Source organism: Marmota monax, unplaced genomic scaffold, assembly GCF_021218885.2.
Source record: "Marmota monax isolate L192 unplaced genomic scaffold, Marmota_monax_Labrador192_F-V1.1 WCK01_AAM20220418_F8-fsc00096, whole genome shotgun sequence".
NCBI classification, from domain to species: Eukaryota; Metazoa; Chordata; class Mammalia; order Rodentia; family Sciuridae; genus Marmota; species Marmota monax.
Window position 1 is genome coordinate 2,329,866 of NW_026695236.1, and position 15,380 is coordinate 2,345,245.

Here is a 15,380-nt window from a genome sequence, read left to right on the forward strand (position 1 = left end):
ACTTTAAAATGAGACAAATGGCCATGCATGATGTTGTATGCCTATAATCCCAGAAATTTGGGAAGTAAAGGCAGAAGGACTCTAAGTTCAAGGCTGGGCTTAGCAATTTAGTGAGGCCCTGAACAACTTAGTAAGACCTGTCTCAAAATCAAAAATAAAAAAGGCTAGAGATATAGTTCAGTTGTAAAGTGCCCCTGCATTTAATAGCCATTGCCAAATAAATTGAAATAAAAACAAAATAAGAATAATGACTGAGAATGTTACTCAGTGGTAGAATGCTTGCCTTTCACATGCCAGACCCAGAGTTTGATTCCCAGAATTGCAAAAAATAAAACAGAATGTGGATAATACCTTTATGATCATTTATGCAGGTCACATTTCTTATTTTTAGTAAATATACAATTAATGGTGCTAGTATTATTACTTTTAATTAAAGTAGATTTCGGATGTCTTTTTAACATACTACATAATTTGTTTATTAATTTGCCTTTTCAGTAAAATAATGTAAGCCTTATGACAGCAGGGATTTTTATGTTTGAGTCATTATATCCCAAATGTTCAGAATAATGTTGTCCAATAGAACATCCTGTGTTGATCCAAATGTTCTCAGTTGGCATCATCTATTGCAGTAGCCACTAGCCATGTGTTTTATCAAACACTTGTAATGTAGCTATTGTGACTAAGAAACTGAATTTTAAATTTTATTTAGTCATAATTAATTAATTAGCCACACAAAGCTAGTGAGATACTATATTAACACAGTTCTAGAACATTACATGGTGCATAGTATTTTCTCAGTTAATACTTGTTAAATGAATCTTGTGCTCAAAAGATTAAAAACAAAACTGCATGATTATATATTTAGCACACTTTTTAAAGACTAGAAATAAGACTTTATTGAGTGACTTGTTCTTATTGGAGCCCACATGAAGTTCTAATATTTTGTTCAGTTCCAGTTGTAAAGAGTTTCTGAATTATATTTCTTCTTGATGCAGGTCAAGAGAGATTTGGAAATATGACAAGAGTCTACTACCGAGAAGCTATGGGTGCGTTTATTGTCTTTGATGTCACCAGACCAGCCACATTTGAAGCAGTTGCAAAGTGGAAAAATGATTTGGACTCAAAGTTAACTCTCCCTAATGGCAAACCAGTTTCTGTGGTTTTATTGGCCAACAAATGTGACCAGGGGAAGGATGTGCTCATGAACAATGGCCTCAAGATGGACCAGTTCTGCAAGGAGCACGGTTTTGTAGGATGGTTTGAAACATCAGCAAAGGTAATGTGACTTTAGAGGATGAGCATATTATAGGCAAGATTCTCAAAGAAAATGCACATAATCATTATCATCATTATAATAATACATGTTTGTCTGGTAATAAAGGGTTTCAAATTACTTTATTAAACTTTGTCTTATCTCAAGGCAGTGAATGGGCAGAGTGGGACATATTAAGGTGATTGTGACTGAGGGATCAAATCCATTTGTACATTTTTATATTGATAATAGTTAATAACTATTCAATTTTTGAGCACCTACTGTGTGTGAAGGCATGCTTAAATGCATTTTTGTATTTAGTCCTCACAAAAGATCTATTAGGTAAGTATGAGTTTGAAAGAAATGGGCCTTAAATTCAGTGCCATTGCCTTATTCATAAATTTAGACAATTAACAGTTAATGTGTTTAGCTGTATGTCAGGAATTGTACTTTGCCCTAGAAATGAAAAGATGGCAATAATACAGAACTACCACATTGAGAAATCTGGAATAGTGGAGTGACAGGGCAATACAAATGTGGACAGCATTATGCAGCCATGTACAGCTGAAGCCTCCTGGGAGGCATGAAGTAGCAGATGTGGGAACAGAGGAAGGGCTAGAAGATACAGGATCCTATGTGGCATGATGAGGGTATATACTTCCCTTTATGCCCCGTAATGCTGTCTTCATTAAATGCATGGATTTTTTTATGCTCTTTTTTTTTCCTTTTATATAAAGAAAAAAAAAAAAATATATATATATATATATATATATATATATATATATATTTAAATTTCAGTATCTGAGAAAGAAAAACTTTCATGGTAAATTTTAAAATTAATTTTATTTTTTGATTGACATGTATTGCTCATATTTATGTGGTACAATGTGATGCTTTGATTCATGTATGCATTGGGTTATGAGCATTCTGATATTTTTTACATTATGATTGCAATCCATATAATTTCATATATTTGTGGAACACAAATATTTACATTTTTGTAGAGCACAGGTACTGTGCTACTTGTTTGGAATTTGGCTGTGAATAAGATACATTTCTGTCTCTTTACTTATGCAATTCACACTTATTTTGCACATTTGTGCACAGCATCAAAGAATGGTTTGAAAATATAACTTTAATGGGAGTCATTCAAACCTGAGTATTTTATTGCACAGTAGAATGTTTATAGATATTGATAATTTACTGTATTCTTCAAAAAGCCAGAAAAATGGTTTCTGGAATGCTTTTATCACAAAGAAATGATAAATGTTTGAGGAGAGACATGTTTGCCCATGTAATAAACATTACATGTGCCCTTGTGGGAAAATTATGAGACCTTGCTCTAGAATACAAGTAAAAGGGACTGGAGAGAGAAACTTTGAGATTATCACTAAAATGAGAAAACCATCAGAATAAAACCACTGCTTGGATTGGGAGATGATAGAAGGAGGTGGCAGTACACTTTTCAGAAACAATGGGCATGATCATTTATTTTTTTATTTTTATTTTTTTAATTTTTTATTGTTGGCTGTTCAAAACATTACATAGTTCTTGATATATCATATTTCACAATTTGATTCAAGTGGGTTATGAGCTCCCATTTTTACCCCATATACAGATTGCAGAATCACATCAGTTACACATCCATTGATTTACATATTGCCATACTAGTGTCTGTTGTATTCTGCTGCCTTTCCTATCCTCTACTATCCCCCCTCCCCTCCCCTCCCCTCCCCTCCCCTCCCCTCCCCTCCCCTCCCCTCTTCTCTCTCTGCTCCCTCTACTGACATTCGTTTGTCCCCCTTATATTATTTTTCCCCTTCCCCTCACTTCCTCTTGTATGTACTTTTGTATAACTCTGAGGGTCTCCTTCCATTTCCATGCATTTTCCCTTCTCTCTCCCTTTCCCTACCACCTCTCATCCCTGTTTAATGTTAATCTTCTTCTCATGCTCTTCGACCCTACTCTGTTCTTAGTTACTCTCCTTATATCAAAGAAGACATTTGGCATTTGTTTTTTAGGGATTGGCTAGCTTCACTTAGCATAATCTGCTCTAATGCCATCCATTTCCCTGTAAATTCTATGATTTTGTCATTTTTTAATGCAGAGTAATACTCCATTGTGTATAAATGCCACATTTTTTTTATCCATTCATCCATTGAAGGGCATCTAGGTTGGTTCCACAGTCTAGCTATTGTGAATTGTGCTGCTATGAACATCGATGTAGCAGTGTCCCTGTAGCATGCTCTTTTTAGGTCTTTAGGGAATAGACCGAGAAGGGGAATAGCTGGGTCAAATGGTGGCTCCATTCCCAGCTTTCCAAGAAATCTCCATACTGCTTTCCAAATTGGCTGCACCAATTTGCAGTCCCACCAGCAATGTACAAGTGTACCCTTTTCCCCACATCCTCGCCAGCACTTGTTGTTGATAGGCAGAACTAACATCATCAAAATGGCGATATTACCAAAAGTTCTCTATAGGTTTAATGCAATGCCAATCAAAATCCCAACGGCATTTCTTGTAGAAATAGAGAAAGCAATCATGAAATTCATATGGAAAAACAAAAGACCCAGAATAGCAAAAACAATGCTAAGCAGGAAGTGTGAATCAGGTGGTATAGCGATACCAGACTTCAAACTATACTACAGAGCAATAGTAACAAAAACAGCATGGTACTGGTACCAAAACAGGCGGGTGGACCAATGGTACAGAATAGAGGACACAGAAACCAATCCACAAAACTACAACTACCTTATATTTGATAAAGGGGCTAAAAGCATGCAATGGAGGAAGGATAGCATCTTCAACAAATGGTGCTGGGAAAACTGGAAATCCATATGCAACAAAATGAAACTGAATCCCTTTCTCTCGCCATGCACAAAAGTGAATTCAAAATGGATCAAGGAGCTTGATATCAAATCAGAGACACGCCGTCTGATAGAAGAAAAAGTTGGCTACGATCTACATACTGTGGGGTCGGGCTCCAAATTCCTCAATAGGACACCCATAGCACAAAAGTTAATAACTAGAATCAACAAATGGGACTTACTCAAACTAAAAAGTTTTTTCTCAGCAAAAGATACAATAAGAGAGGTAAATAGAGAGCCTACATCCTGGGAACAAATCTTTACTCCTCACACTTCAGATAGAGCCCTAATATCCAGAGTATACAAAGAACTCAAAAAATTAGACAATAAGAGAACAAACAACCCAATCAACAAATGGGCCAAGGACCTGAACAGACACTTCTCAGAGGAGGACATACAATCAATCAACAAGTACATGAAAAAATGCTCACCATCTCTAGCAGTCAGAGAAATGCAAATCAAAACCACCCTAAGATACCATCTCACTCCAGTTAGATTGGCAGCCATGATCATTTATTTGAGGCATTTCTTAGAGAATCTCAATGCCTTCTGTCTCTCTGCAATCATTAAGCTGCTCTTAGGTTTAGAAAGTTGTTTTCCCTCAGTTTCTAATATTCTTGTCTTCTTTCCGAGGTTCCAGTGATCAAGCTAGCTTTCCCCGCTCCTTCCTTTAAAAGTTCCTAATTTCCCCTATTTCTTAGGACATAGTACCCATCATTTTCTATTTCTTGGCTGTCATTGAGACTTTTGATTCATGTGTTTCAAGGATTTATTACTGTGAAGACAGACAGGTGGAAAACAATTCAGATATTAAAAGTGGCAGAAATATAACAAATATGAAATTTGATAGTTTGACTTTTTCCTGAACATTAGCTTGGATTTTCCTTTTTAATTCCAAAATGTGGATGAATTCATTTATTCTACTTTTCCCTTAGCTGCACACTTAACTTCACAACTTCTGCATTTTCTTTGAGATCTTTAGTTTCATAAAAAGAGTCACTTTCCAATTCAAAAGCCTACAGGCCTAGTGGAGAAAGGAGGATTTTAGAAAACTCATTTTCTCAGTTGTTTACTTTAAATTTTAAGGGAAAACTAGATTGAATGATATTTATGGAGAGGAAAGACCGTCTTCCTTTATTCATTCATTAAAAAAAATGTCATTGAGTGTCTGTTATGTGTCAGCCACTGAGAACAGAAACTTGCGAAACAGAGTCTTTGGCGGGGGTGTGCGTGCTGGGGTTGTGGTTCAGCAGTAGAGCACTCACCTAGCATGTGTAAGGCACTAGGTTAGATCCTCAGCACCACATAAAAATAAATAAATAAAATAAGGGTATTGTGTTCAACTACAACTAAAAAATAAAATATAAAAAACATCTTTCCCTCATGGATAGCAATAAGTAAAACTTACAGTGTTTTGGATGGCGATTAAATGCTAGTAAGAATAAAGAGAAAAGATGAGGCCTGTGAATGTGTGGAGGGGAAGATTGACATTGCTTTTGGGTCAAAGAACTTCTCAACATTTTCTTTTTACTTCACCCCAACATTCTTTGTTCAGCCACTGCAGTGTCAAACCCTATATGCTTAAGGACATGATGTTCATTAACTTAAGGTCTGGCTAACCCTCCTAGTTGGATACTGCACTTCTAATCCTCCAAATCCCCACTAGTGTGAACTTTGAAGAGAAGCTTTGTACAGCGTGGGAGAGGGGACATGGAATTTCACAAGCTAAGAGAGTACAAGACCTCATTGTAAAAGACAGAATCCACATTCAACATCTCTTCTCTCTCCAAATAACTGCTACTGACATTGTTGTTCTGAATAACTAATGAAAATATTTGGCCAGTGCCAGGTTAGTATTCAGACTCCACACCTGGAAGCCCAGGAACAATACTGCAGCAATGACAAAGTAGAGTTTTGAGCTGTTCAAAAGTCTTTTCAAAGATCTATGTAAAGTTAGCCAGGGACAGTGGTGCATGTTTGCAATCCAAGCAGCTTGGAAGGCTGAGGCAGGATGATTGAGAGTTCAAAGCCAGCCTCAGCAAAAGTGAGGTGCTAAGCAACTCAGTGAGACCTTGTCTCTAAATAAAATAGAAAATAGGGCTGGGGATGTGGCTCAGTGGTCGAATACCCCTGAGTTAATCCTGGGTACCCAAATAAAAAAAATCTATAATACAAGTCTTCTAACTTTCTGACTATAGCATCACAACATTTACAAAATTGAAGCCCAGATAAAAGTATCTGCCTGAAGCTAAAATAGCAGCATTTGGGGACAGCTACCAATTCCTTCTTTGATTACATTTGGGATGAGGGAATATCTCCCATAGAGATCTTTCTGCTAGAAAGTGAATCTGCTAATAATTAGAGAACTCTTGAGTGATATCACAATCATGCTGGTGATTGACATATGATTTTCCTTTCTTGGATCTCTGAACATCTAATGAGCCAAAGGTTATAGCCTCTGGCTTTGTCCCCATGGGCACACCCTGAGTAAATCCTTTGGGTGTCACCAACAGCGTGACCCTCTCTGAAACTGAAGCTAACAAAGCATTACAGGAGTTTGTTGTTGAAATTATCCTCTGTCCTGCTGTGGACCCAAGTGCTGAGGTAAATTTACCCTTTTGTTCCTCCATCTTCTGGAGTAACTTCTCATGAGAGTTTTCATGCCTGTTGCTGTTGCTGGAACAATAATGTAGCCCCTGACTGGCTAGTGCATTAAGAGAGAGAAAAAACAACATAGATGTCTTCTGGTGCATCTGATTTTTCACTTTATCTCTTCCAATATTAAAACTCAGGAAAAGAAAAGAAAATAGTATTTCCTACATCAGGTTTTCAACTTTTGCATTTTTTTCGTTCAGCTATATTTCTTTGAAATATTTTGTAGACAATATATCACTGGGATCCTCATATGTCTCAATTTGCCCAAATTGCTTTTGGGTCAAAGAACTTTCTCAACATTTTCTTTTCCCTTTATTCTGACATTCCTGGTTTATACCTGCTTTCCTAGTGGAATTATTAATAACACTCTCCAAACATTCCTGGTTTGTAATTTGCATTTTTATGGTTGCCCTATAGATCAGGAATTTGATCCATTTTACTCTCATTATCATAGCTTTACTCTTAAAATGAATATTTTGTGTATTCCTATGCTTGTGTCTAGACTTCATAACATGCTTTAGTATATATGTCTTTCAGGGTTATTTCCCTATCCTGTTCTTGTTAATGAATCCTCAGGGTTTGGAGTCTTGTCATCTGGGCCCATTTCAGAAGACAACTAGAACCTGCTACCTGCTAACCAATTTACATGGTTAATTCTTGAATCTCACCCAGGTCCAGCTTTTGTGTATTTGCTGTCTAGACACCCTTACCCACCTTCTAGAGTTGTAAATACTAAGAGAATGTATGTGGAGTCCCCAGATACATTATGTCTGATCCCACAAAACACACACACACACACACACATACAGTCTACTTTACCCATAACCTATCTGCTGGTCTGAGTTTTCTCATCTTAGTGGGTGCTGATGCACACAATAACCACACTCCAGTGGAAAGTCTGTTTCTATATTTTAGCTTTTTCCAGTTTATTTTATTCTGCTCATAAGGTGCAGTACTTCAGGTGTGGCTATGTTCAGAATTAAGGATAAGAAGGAAATACCAGCGTAGCTGGGAAATAATGGAGCAAGGTGTATCTAGGTAACAGTGAGAACAAGAATCAAATTCACAGAAAGAATCTGTAGTTAGCCCTGCTGTTGCTTCCCTCTACCTCAATTCCTACCCCTGAAAGATGCCCTTGATTATTTCTAACCTCCTTATACTGACTTTTTAGGTACACCTTCTCTCCCAGAATGTTCTGAGAGCAGTGGGTGTTTTGGTAAGAAATCTTCTTACATTAAATTGTACTCAATTTTGGTCTCCCTCTGAAGCTAAAAGAAAAAAAAAATGTTGATGTGGGTCGTTCTGCTGAGAATAATGAATATGCTCAATTGTGTTCTCACTGAGATGGCATTAGTCATTTTAGGGGCTGCAGTGATCATTTCAGACTACTGATTTTTGACTTTCTAGCAAATCTGAAACACATTTATTGTATTTGGGGAATTTCTAGCTTACCTGCATAGGAAGAACCCATAAGACTCACTACTTTTGCTTCATTTGCTGCTATGGCACAAACCTAAATTCCACCAATTATATGAGTTTGGAAGTAAGCCACTAGATTAACAAAGCAAATGCAGAGTCCATTTTCTGGGGGAAGGGGTGGCAGAAAAGACCTCCAATTTTGAGAGACAGCAGAGTTTATGAGGTCCTGTGTGAGACACAGAAACAATCACGGCTAGACCCAGGTACTCAAGTTGAGTTCTTGGAGCTTCACAGATAACAGGACATAGTGTTCTATGGTGGCTGGGAGCAGTTTTCTTCCTTCTTAGGACTCTTTCCTGTGGGTTTGACTTTTCTGCAAAGTTACACTGAAGCTATTTCTCTAGATGTCTGAATCATTCTACAAGCTACCCAATCTTCTTAGAATAAACTGTTATATTTAATTATCCAGCATCAGCTTTTTACTTCACAAATGAGAATTTGGGTTGCTATACATGGTGCAATCAATTTTTAGAAAACTAATTTAAACTACCATTATACTTACTGTAGGGCTTCCTAGGACTTGAATATTCCTGATGTACATTCTCAATCTACAGTAATAATATGGCTGTTTTTCTTGAGTTAGGTATATGTTACCTTTGTGCAAAAATTTGTATGTTTAAGAATTCTTTCAATCATCATCACAGCCCTATAGAATAATAATATTATTGTTTTAAAGAAAAAGAAAGAATTGAAGTTTAGGAGACTTCCTTAAAGATATATATTTGCTACTTTATTTCTTTGATTCTAACATTCACTTTTTTTATTCATTCCTGTGTTCATCTTTCAAATTCAAGATGTGCTCTATAATCAGTCTGGATTTCTAAAATGATGGTGTGACTTACAAATGATATCTTGGTTTTGTTTTTTTACTGTTTCCTCCAAGAGGAGACTGTACCATACAGCAGTTCCTAAATGTTTGGGGCATGTTGAATGCTTAATAGAGTAATGGGAATTCTGGCCTTGAATTCTTTTGTAAAAGAAAAGTTTTCTGTGTTTCATTAAGTTTAGTGAGCTGTTTTATTACTATTTTTTAAATTGCTCTGCAAGCTGAAACACACAGCAGTTAAAAATGGCTAGTTTTCTAGAAGCTACTTGAAGGGCAGTATCACACATCATTTATTTTATAGGCTTCTAGAAAATATACAGTTATAAAATAATGCATTTATACAAACTGGAAATGCATAGATAATTGCATTTGTGTATGGGTAGATAGTTACTCTAATCCCTTTTTTAATGGATTGAATATGGCACATTATTTTTAAAAATTATTTTATGTTTAAATTGAGTAGTGGTCCATCTCTGAGTGTTTGTCAATATATGAAAAAAACCTTTATAGGCACTGTGCATTCATTGATTAACACGATAGGCATCAAGTGACTTTCCTTTCTGCATCTGTGCTGTGACTGATGTGTATTATACCTACAGTGTATTCAAAGAAAGGTGCTTGTTTTACTTTTTATCATGTCACTGTGTAAAATAGATATTCCAGGATTTAGGTATCTCCAAAGAATTTATATGGGGTTGTAGGATGTGACTTTTCTATCTTCTTTGCCTACAGCATTTTTAACCTTATATTTTTAGCTTATCTGGTTGGAACTGGTAGTACTTAAGGACATTAAAAAAAAGAGAGACCAATATGAAATCTAAACTCAGAGCAAAGTCAGAAGGCATAATTTAAAGGAAACTATGGCTGTGTTTAATAGTCATGATCAGTTCACATAATGACCAGCAGTCTGTAGTACAACTATTTGAATCATTGCTTCTGACAGCTTCGTAATGCCCTGCTTGAAAAATGGAAACGTTTCCTGATGTTGGAAATAGCTTAACAGAAAAGTCTCAAACTCAGGCTTCTCATCCGCTTAAGGATCAGTATAAATTAATGATAACATTTTTATTTATATCTTTAGCTAATTGGTTCTCTGGAGATGATCTAGGTCTATGCTTATAATTTACTAGGTAATATGAGATCCAGCTATGAATAAGGCATTATAGGAGACTAGATATGTACCGCCAGAAGCTATAACTATACCTTGGTGTATAGAAAGAAGGTGGTGTTACATAGGTCATTCTGTCCTGTGTGCTTCACATTTTCATAACTTTGAGCTCAGATCTTCCATTTCATGATTAGACAATTATAGTAATGCATTATCAGACTTCACTAAAACTACACAATTCAGTAGTACGTATTGCTAAAAACTTAACATGCCAAGGGATCATTTTGATTTTGTTAATGTCTAGTTCAGAAACCTTCCATGGGTCCCACTTCTTAATTATTAAAATTTAGACAACTTAGGATAGGTATCAGCAATTTTGGTCTATAGGTCAAATATGGCTTGCCTTCTGTATTATAAGTAAAATTTTATTGGAGCTCCTCTATGCTCATTGAAAACAACAATACATATTATCAATGGCTACTTTTCTGCTATAACTATAGAGCTGAGTAGTTTCAACAGAAGCCTTGTGGCTTACAAAGGCTAACTCATTTACCATTTGATCCTTGGCTCTGAAGTTTGTCACTGATGTCTTAGAATACAAATAGCTTCTTTGTAGCCAGGCAATGTTCTATGGCTTTATATGCTTTAGTTCATCTCACAAACAAACTACTATTAATTTTCCTCTTTACAGATGAAGAGACTAAAGATTAAATTAGAAAATGTAAACAAATAGCTCAAGGGCTCATAGTTGGTATGTAGTAGGCTTGAGATTTTAAGACTAATGTGCTAGCAGTACCACCCCACCACTCAGTCACCACCTTTACTACCATGTAATTTGTCCCTGTATGAGCTTATACCATAACTATGTCTTGAGCAATTGTATGGTAGATCAGGGACTAGGATAGGTATGTGAAAAAAATGTGAAGGCATAAAGTCTAGTGAAAAAGAGAGATGTAAATAGGTCTTCTAGGAAATGTGATAAAATAGAGCAATTCACCTGGAATTGTTAATGGGCAAAACAAGGAAAGCCTTTGCCCACGTGTGCTTTTTTTTTCCTCCAGCTATTGTCAGACATCTGCCTTTTCCTCATCTCTGTGCTTATGTTCATAGTACTTTTTCCAGCATGGGATGTATAAGGTGTTTGATGTTATGGTCTAAGTTCAACTTTGCACAATAAAGTTCACTTTGGGTATGAAAAAAGAAAGATAGAAATCCCCTCCCCCTCTACCCACTGACTTTAGAAATAAGGGGTGTTCAGAAATTAAACCTCAGTGCACTCAGAGACAAGCCAGTTCACTTTCCCGATGTCTCCTTCCTCCCAGAGACATTAGAGAACAGGTCTATGAGGATTCTTTGTTCTCAGAGAAGATCAAGACAGGTTTTTCACTGCCCTCACAACTCCCAACAAGAAAGAAGCAGACCCAATGGGGCACAAAACACTTTTCAATGGCTGTTTTTAGTATTATTTAATTGTGGTCCAGTGGAAATGATTTTACTCATCCCAACAGGGGATATTTTCAATGTCTACAAATATATTTGCTCATTAGAACCTATTAGGGTATGGAGTCCTACTGACACCCAGTGGGTAGAGGCCAGGGAGTCTACATTTACACCCTTCTGAACATCCTACTTTTCACAGCATATACCTACCTTGTTCCCACTCAGCAAAGAATTATTTGGCCTGAAGGGCAGCAGAGCTTAGTTTGGGAAACCCCAGATACTATGCTTTATATTAGAACTTTGCAAACTCTCTAAAGATACTATTTTTAAGAATTTTTTGTTACTTAACATTTTTGTTTTAAGAGAAATAGGGTCATCCTTTGATTTTTATATCATTACTAAAATACAGTTGAGTCTTGGGCTTAGAATTCTGACTGAGATATTCATGCCAAGGGACATGGTTGGATGCAGAGCAGAGCCTTGTCTTTTTGGTCCTCACCCATCTTATAAATCATCCTCATTGAACTTTTGCATTTTTAGCACTGTTATTTATCACCTCCATGCCTTTTTATATGGTGTTCCTTCTGCTTAGAATACCTTTCCCCTTCCATCTCTGCTGTTGGAAATTCTACAAACTTTTTATGTCTGTGTTTCCCTTCCACCCATATTATATGGCCTCTAAATATTTCCTTAGGAGTTTCTTCTCTCCCATCTATGAGACTGGGATCAGCAAGAAAACATGTATTTCAAGCCAACCAAATGGCTTAGCTCAGCCTTCTCTTCTGATCCCTGCCTAGAGATGAAACTGAAATGTGGGTACCTCTAAGTGACTGCATCCTTCTGCCCTCAGGCTTTTCCTCTTCTGGACCTGGATTTTAGGATCATTATGGAATCCAGAACCTGAGAAATAGCACTAAGAAGCATGAAGAGAGCTACTTTATCAAAGGTTGAAAATGTGGGCTTTGACCAGGCAAATATATGCCAGCCTCTGACACAAGTCTGTGGCTTTGGGCATGAAATTTAATCAGGCAATACCCAGTTGTCTCAATGAAAAATGGGAATGATGCTTCATAGTGGTGTTGTTAAATATACGTATTTAGTATGCAGTAAATTCCTGGTCTCTAAAAAATACACGTACATACAGTAATCTCAGACAACAGATTTCAAGAGCTCCATCACAGGTTATGTTAGGCTGCATAAAGTCCCCTGTTGACCTTGATATTCCGAATGGCTGGGAATAATCTTTTCTATCTTATGCACCTTATCTTGTCACTCTTCCTCCAGGTCTCAACTTGAGCATCCTGTTACTGACTCTTAAATGGTCTCCCCTCCCCATTCCACACTATGTCAAAATTATTTCTTTTAGGGCCTGGACCCTGAACTACACTGAGTGCTTCTGGTCATCACCTAGCACAATGGCTTGCACACAGAGGGCAATTGCTTGGTCAGTGTTTATTGAATGGAATGGGATTGTTTGCTGCACTGCCTTTCAAGGACTCTTTCAGAAGATTCTTTTACTGTGTTATTCTTTCTCTTGCCCTTTGTGGGGTATTTCTGTCCTTAGAGAACTCTGCAGAAGCAGAAAAATTAAATTACTGCTATATTTCCCAGAAGGACTCCAACATTATATAACTCCTTTCATCCAGAAATCTCTGTAGGCACATTGCACAGCAAAGAGATTATAGTGCCCTGCTGTGTGGATGGGGAAATAGAGAAGAAAAATGAAGGTGAGCTAAGCAGCCACCCCCCTAATGCCCTAAGTCTCCAATGGGGGGAACTTCAAATTCTTTGTTTGGTAATGCCACATAGCACCCTGTAAGAATCTAACATTAGCCAGTGGCACTGATTACCCAACTTAGTCCATCTTCACATTTCAGGACCAGAATATTGCAGTATTTTTTTTAATTGAAATCCTTGTTGTTTTCAGCTATTATCATTTGAGCCACACACAATGGCTATAATGTTTACCTTTTTTATTAATGAATTAACAGTGTTCCAGGGAGGCGTTTTGATGTTTTGCATTGAAGAAATCAGGCCAGGCCTCAACTTCAGATATAATCAAATGCTCTATCAAATGACAGCAGTCTTGAATAGGCTTATGCTTCAGGGTCACCTGCGATGCTTGTTAAAATTGCAGTGCCTTGGTTCAACTCAGATATTTCCAGAGGGGATTAGAAATATTTTTGAAAATGCTTTTTTTTTTTTTTTTGGTGATTTGGATTAATGAACTGGTTAAAATGCATTGTGCTGGATTTTATTGATTCATTTATTCAAGCATGCATTAATTCCAAAAGCATTCCTTGAATATCTACTATGAACTCAGGCAGGCACTTCACTAAGTACTGGGACACTGATGATAAAGGGCCCGGTTTCTTTTCATTAAAAACCTTCCAATCTTCCAAAGAAAACCCATAAACAAATAGCCACAATACATTTTGATATTCCATAAAACTTGGTGGCTTCTATAAGAGCTGTGAGAGCACTTGGAGGAACAGCTGATACCTCTACCTGAGAGTGAAGCAGTTTCCTTGATGCTCGACCAGGATTACTAAGGATGAGAGATGCTATAAGGGAAGACTCAAGGGGCTGCTGAGAAGAGCTTCTTTAATGGATATTGTGCAGTGAGACATTAGGAATCATCTTTAGGAACCCCTGGGTTGTTTTCAAAAGCAGACAACAAGCTTTTCATCTTTATTCTAAGATATCTTAGCAAGAACATGTTGCTATTGCAGAGTTACTAGCTTTATGACTCATCAGAAAATTGTCAGTACAAGGCCATGATGAATCCATACTAATAAAATGTTGCATTTATAAAATGCATGCTTATTTTTAACTAGATGTTGTCCTAGGATTTTATTTCTTCCTTTCATTTAGTTCTCACAAACCCTCACAAAATAGATTTTGTTATTATATCCATTTTACATATTAAGAAGTTAAGGCTTTGAGAAGTTAAATGATTTAACTGTAATTATATGGTTAGCAAGTAGCAGAGTTAGAATTAGAACCCAGCTCTCTGTTTTTGAATCCCACCTTTTCTACTTTTCTTATTTCCAAGTGTCTAAATAGTACTTGTATATTACTTTTTCCTTATTTATTAGATTTAGACATATTGATAACCTAATGATCCCCTGACTTGATGTAACATCCCAAACTAAGTCTATGAATCTACTTTTTTTTCCCCACACATTTTCAACACTTTGTAAGTTTTGTTTTATTCTGTATATTTATTTGACTTATTTTTCAACTATTTTAATGTAATTTTAATTTTGGCATTCATAATTTTAATTTTGAAGAGCTCCTTACTGTTCTTTTTCATAGCATCCTGTTCTTAGTTAAGAATGTAATAGTCTTTGTGAAGATACTAATTCATTTTTCTGAAGTTTCTTTTATAATTTATTTCATGAGTTATTTTTGTTCTTCTGTTATTTTCAGGTTTCTTTTAAATCTTTTGATGATCCTTGGCAGAACATTTCTAGGTAGGAGCAAGACCATCAAAAGTAGACACTAAATTCTGTGTGTATAGGTGGGCTAATAGATTGTGGTTTTGTTGATTTTTGCTATGTGGTTCCACTTTGCCTTAGTAGTCACTGAAGACTTCTAAATGTCAGTTGGAGGTCTTTTCTCTATAGAATGCTTATTTCCTGGTAGAAATAAAGATGCCAGAGTTCAAAGGGTGGGGAGTGCGGCCCAGTTGCCATATTGAAATACTTTTAGTGACTTTTTTTCAACTCCACACTATCTACACAGGCACAC

The 15,380-nt window shown here is 36.5% G+C and overlaps 1 protein-coding gene across 1 annotated transcript in view; it reads left to right on the forward strand.

Moving 5' to 3' along the window:
* Window positions 1–15,380, forward strand: part of Rab38 (RAB38, member RAS oncogene family) — a 59,388-nt gene that overhangs the window by 20,336 nt on the left and 23,672 nt on the right. The window contains exon 2 of the mRNA XM_046439352.2: window positions 996–1,276. Coding sequence (XP_046295308.1) covers window positions 996–1,276 — 281 coding nt within the window. The remainder of the gene's footprint in view (window positions 1–995; window positions 1,277–15,380) is intronic.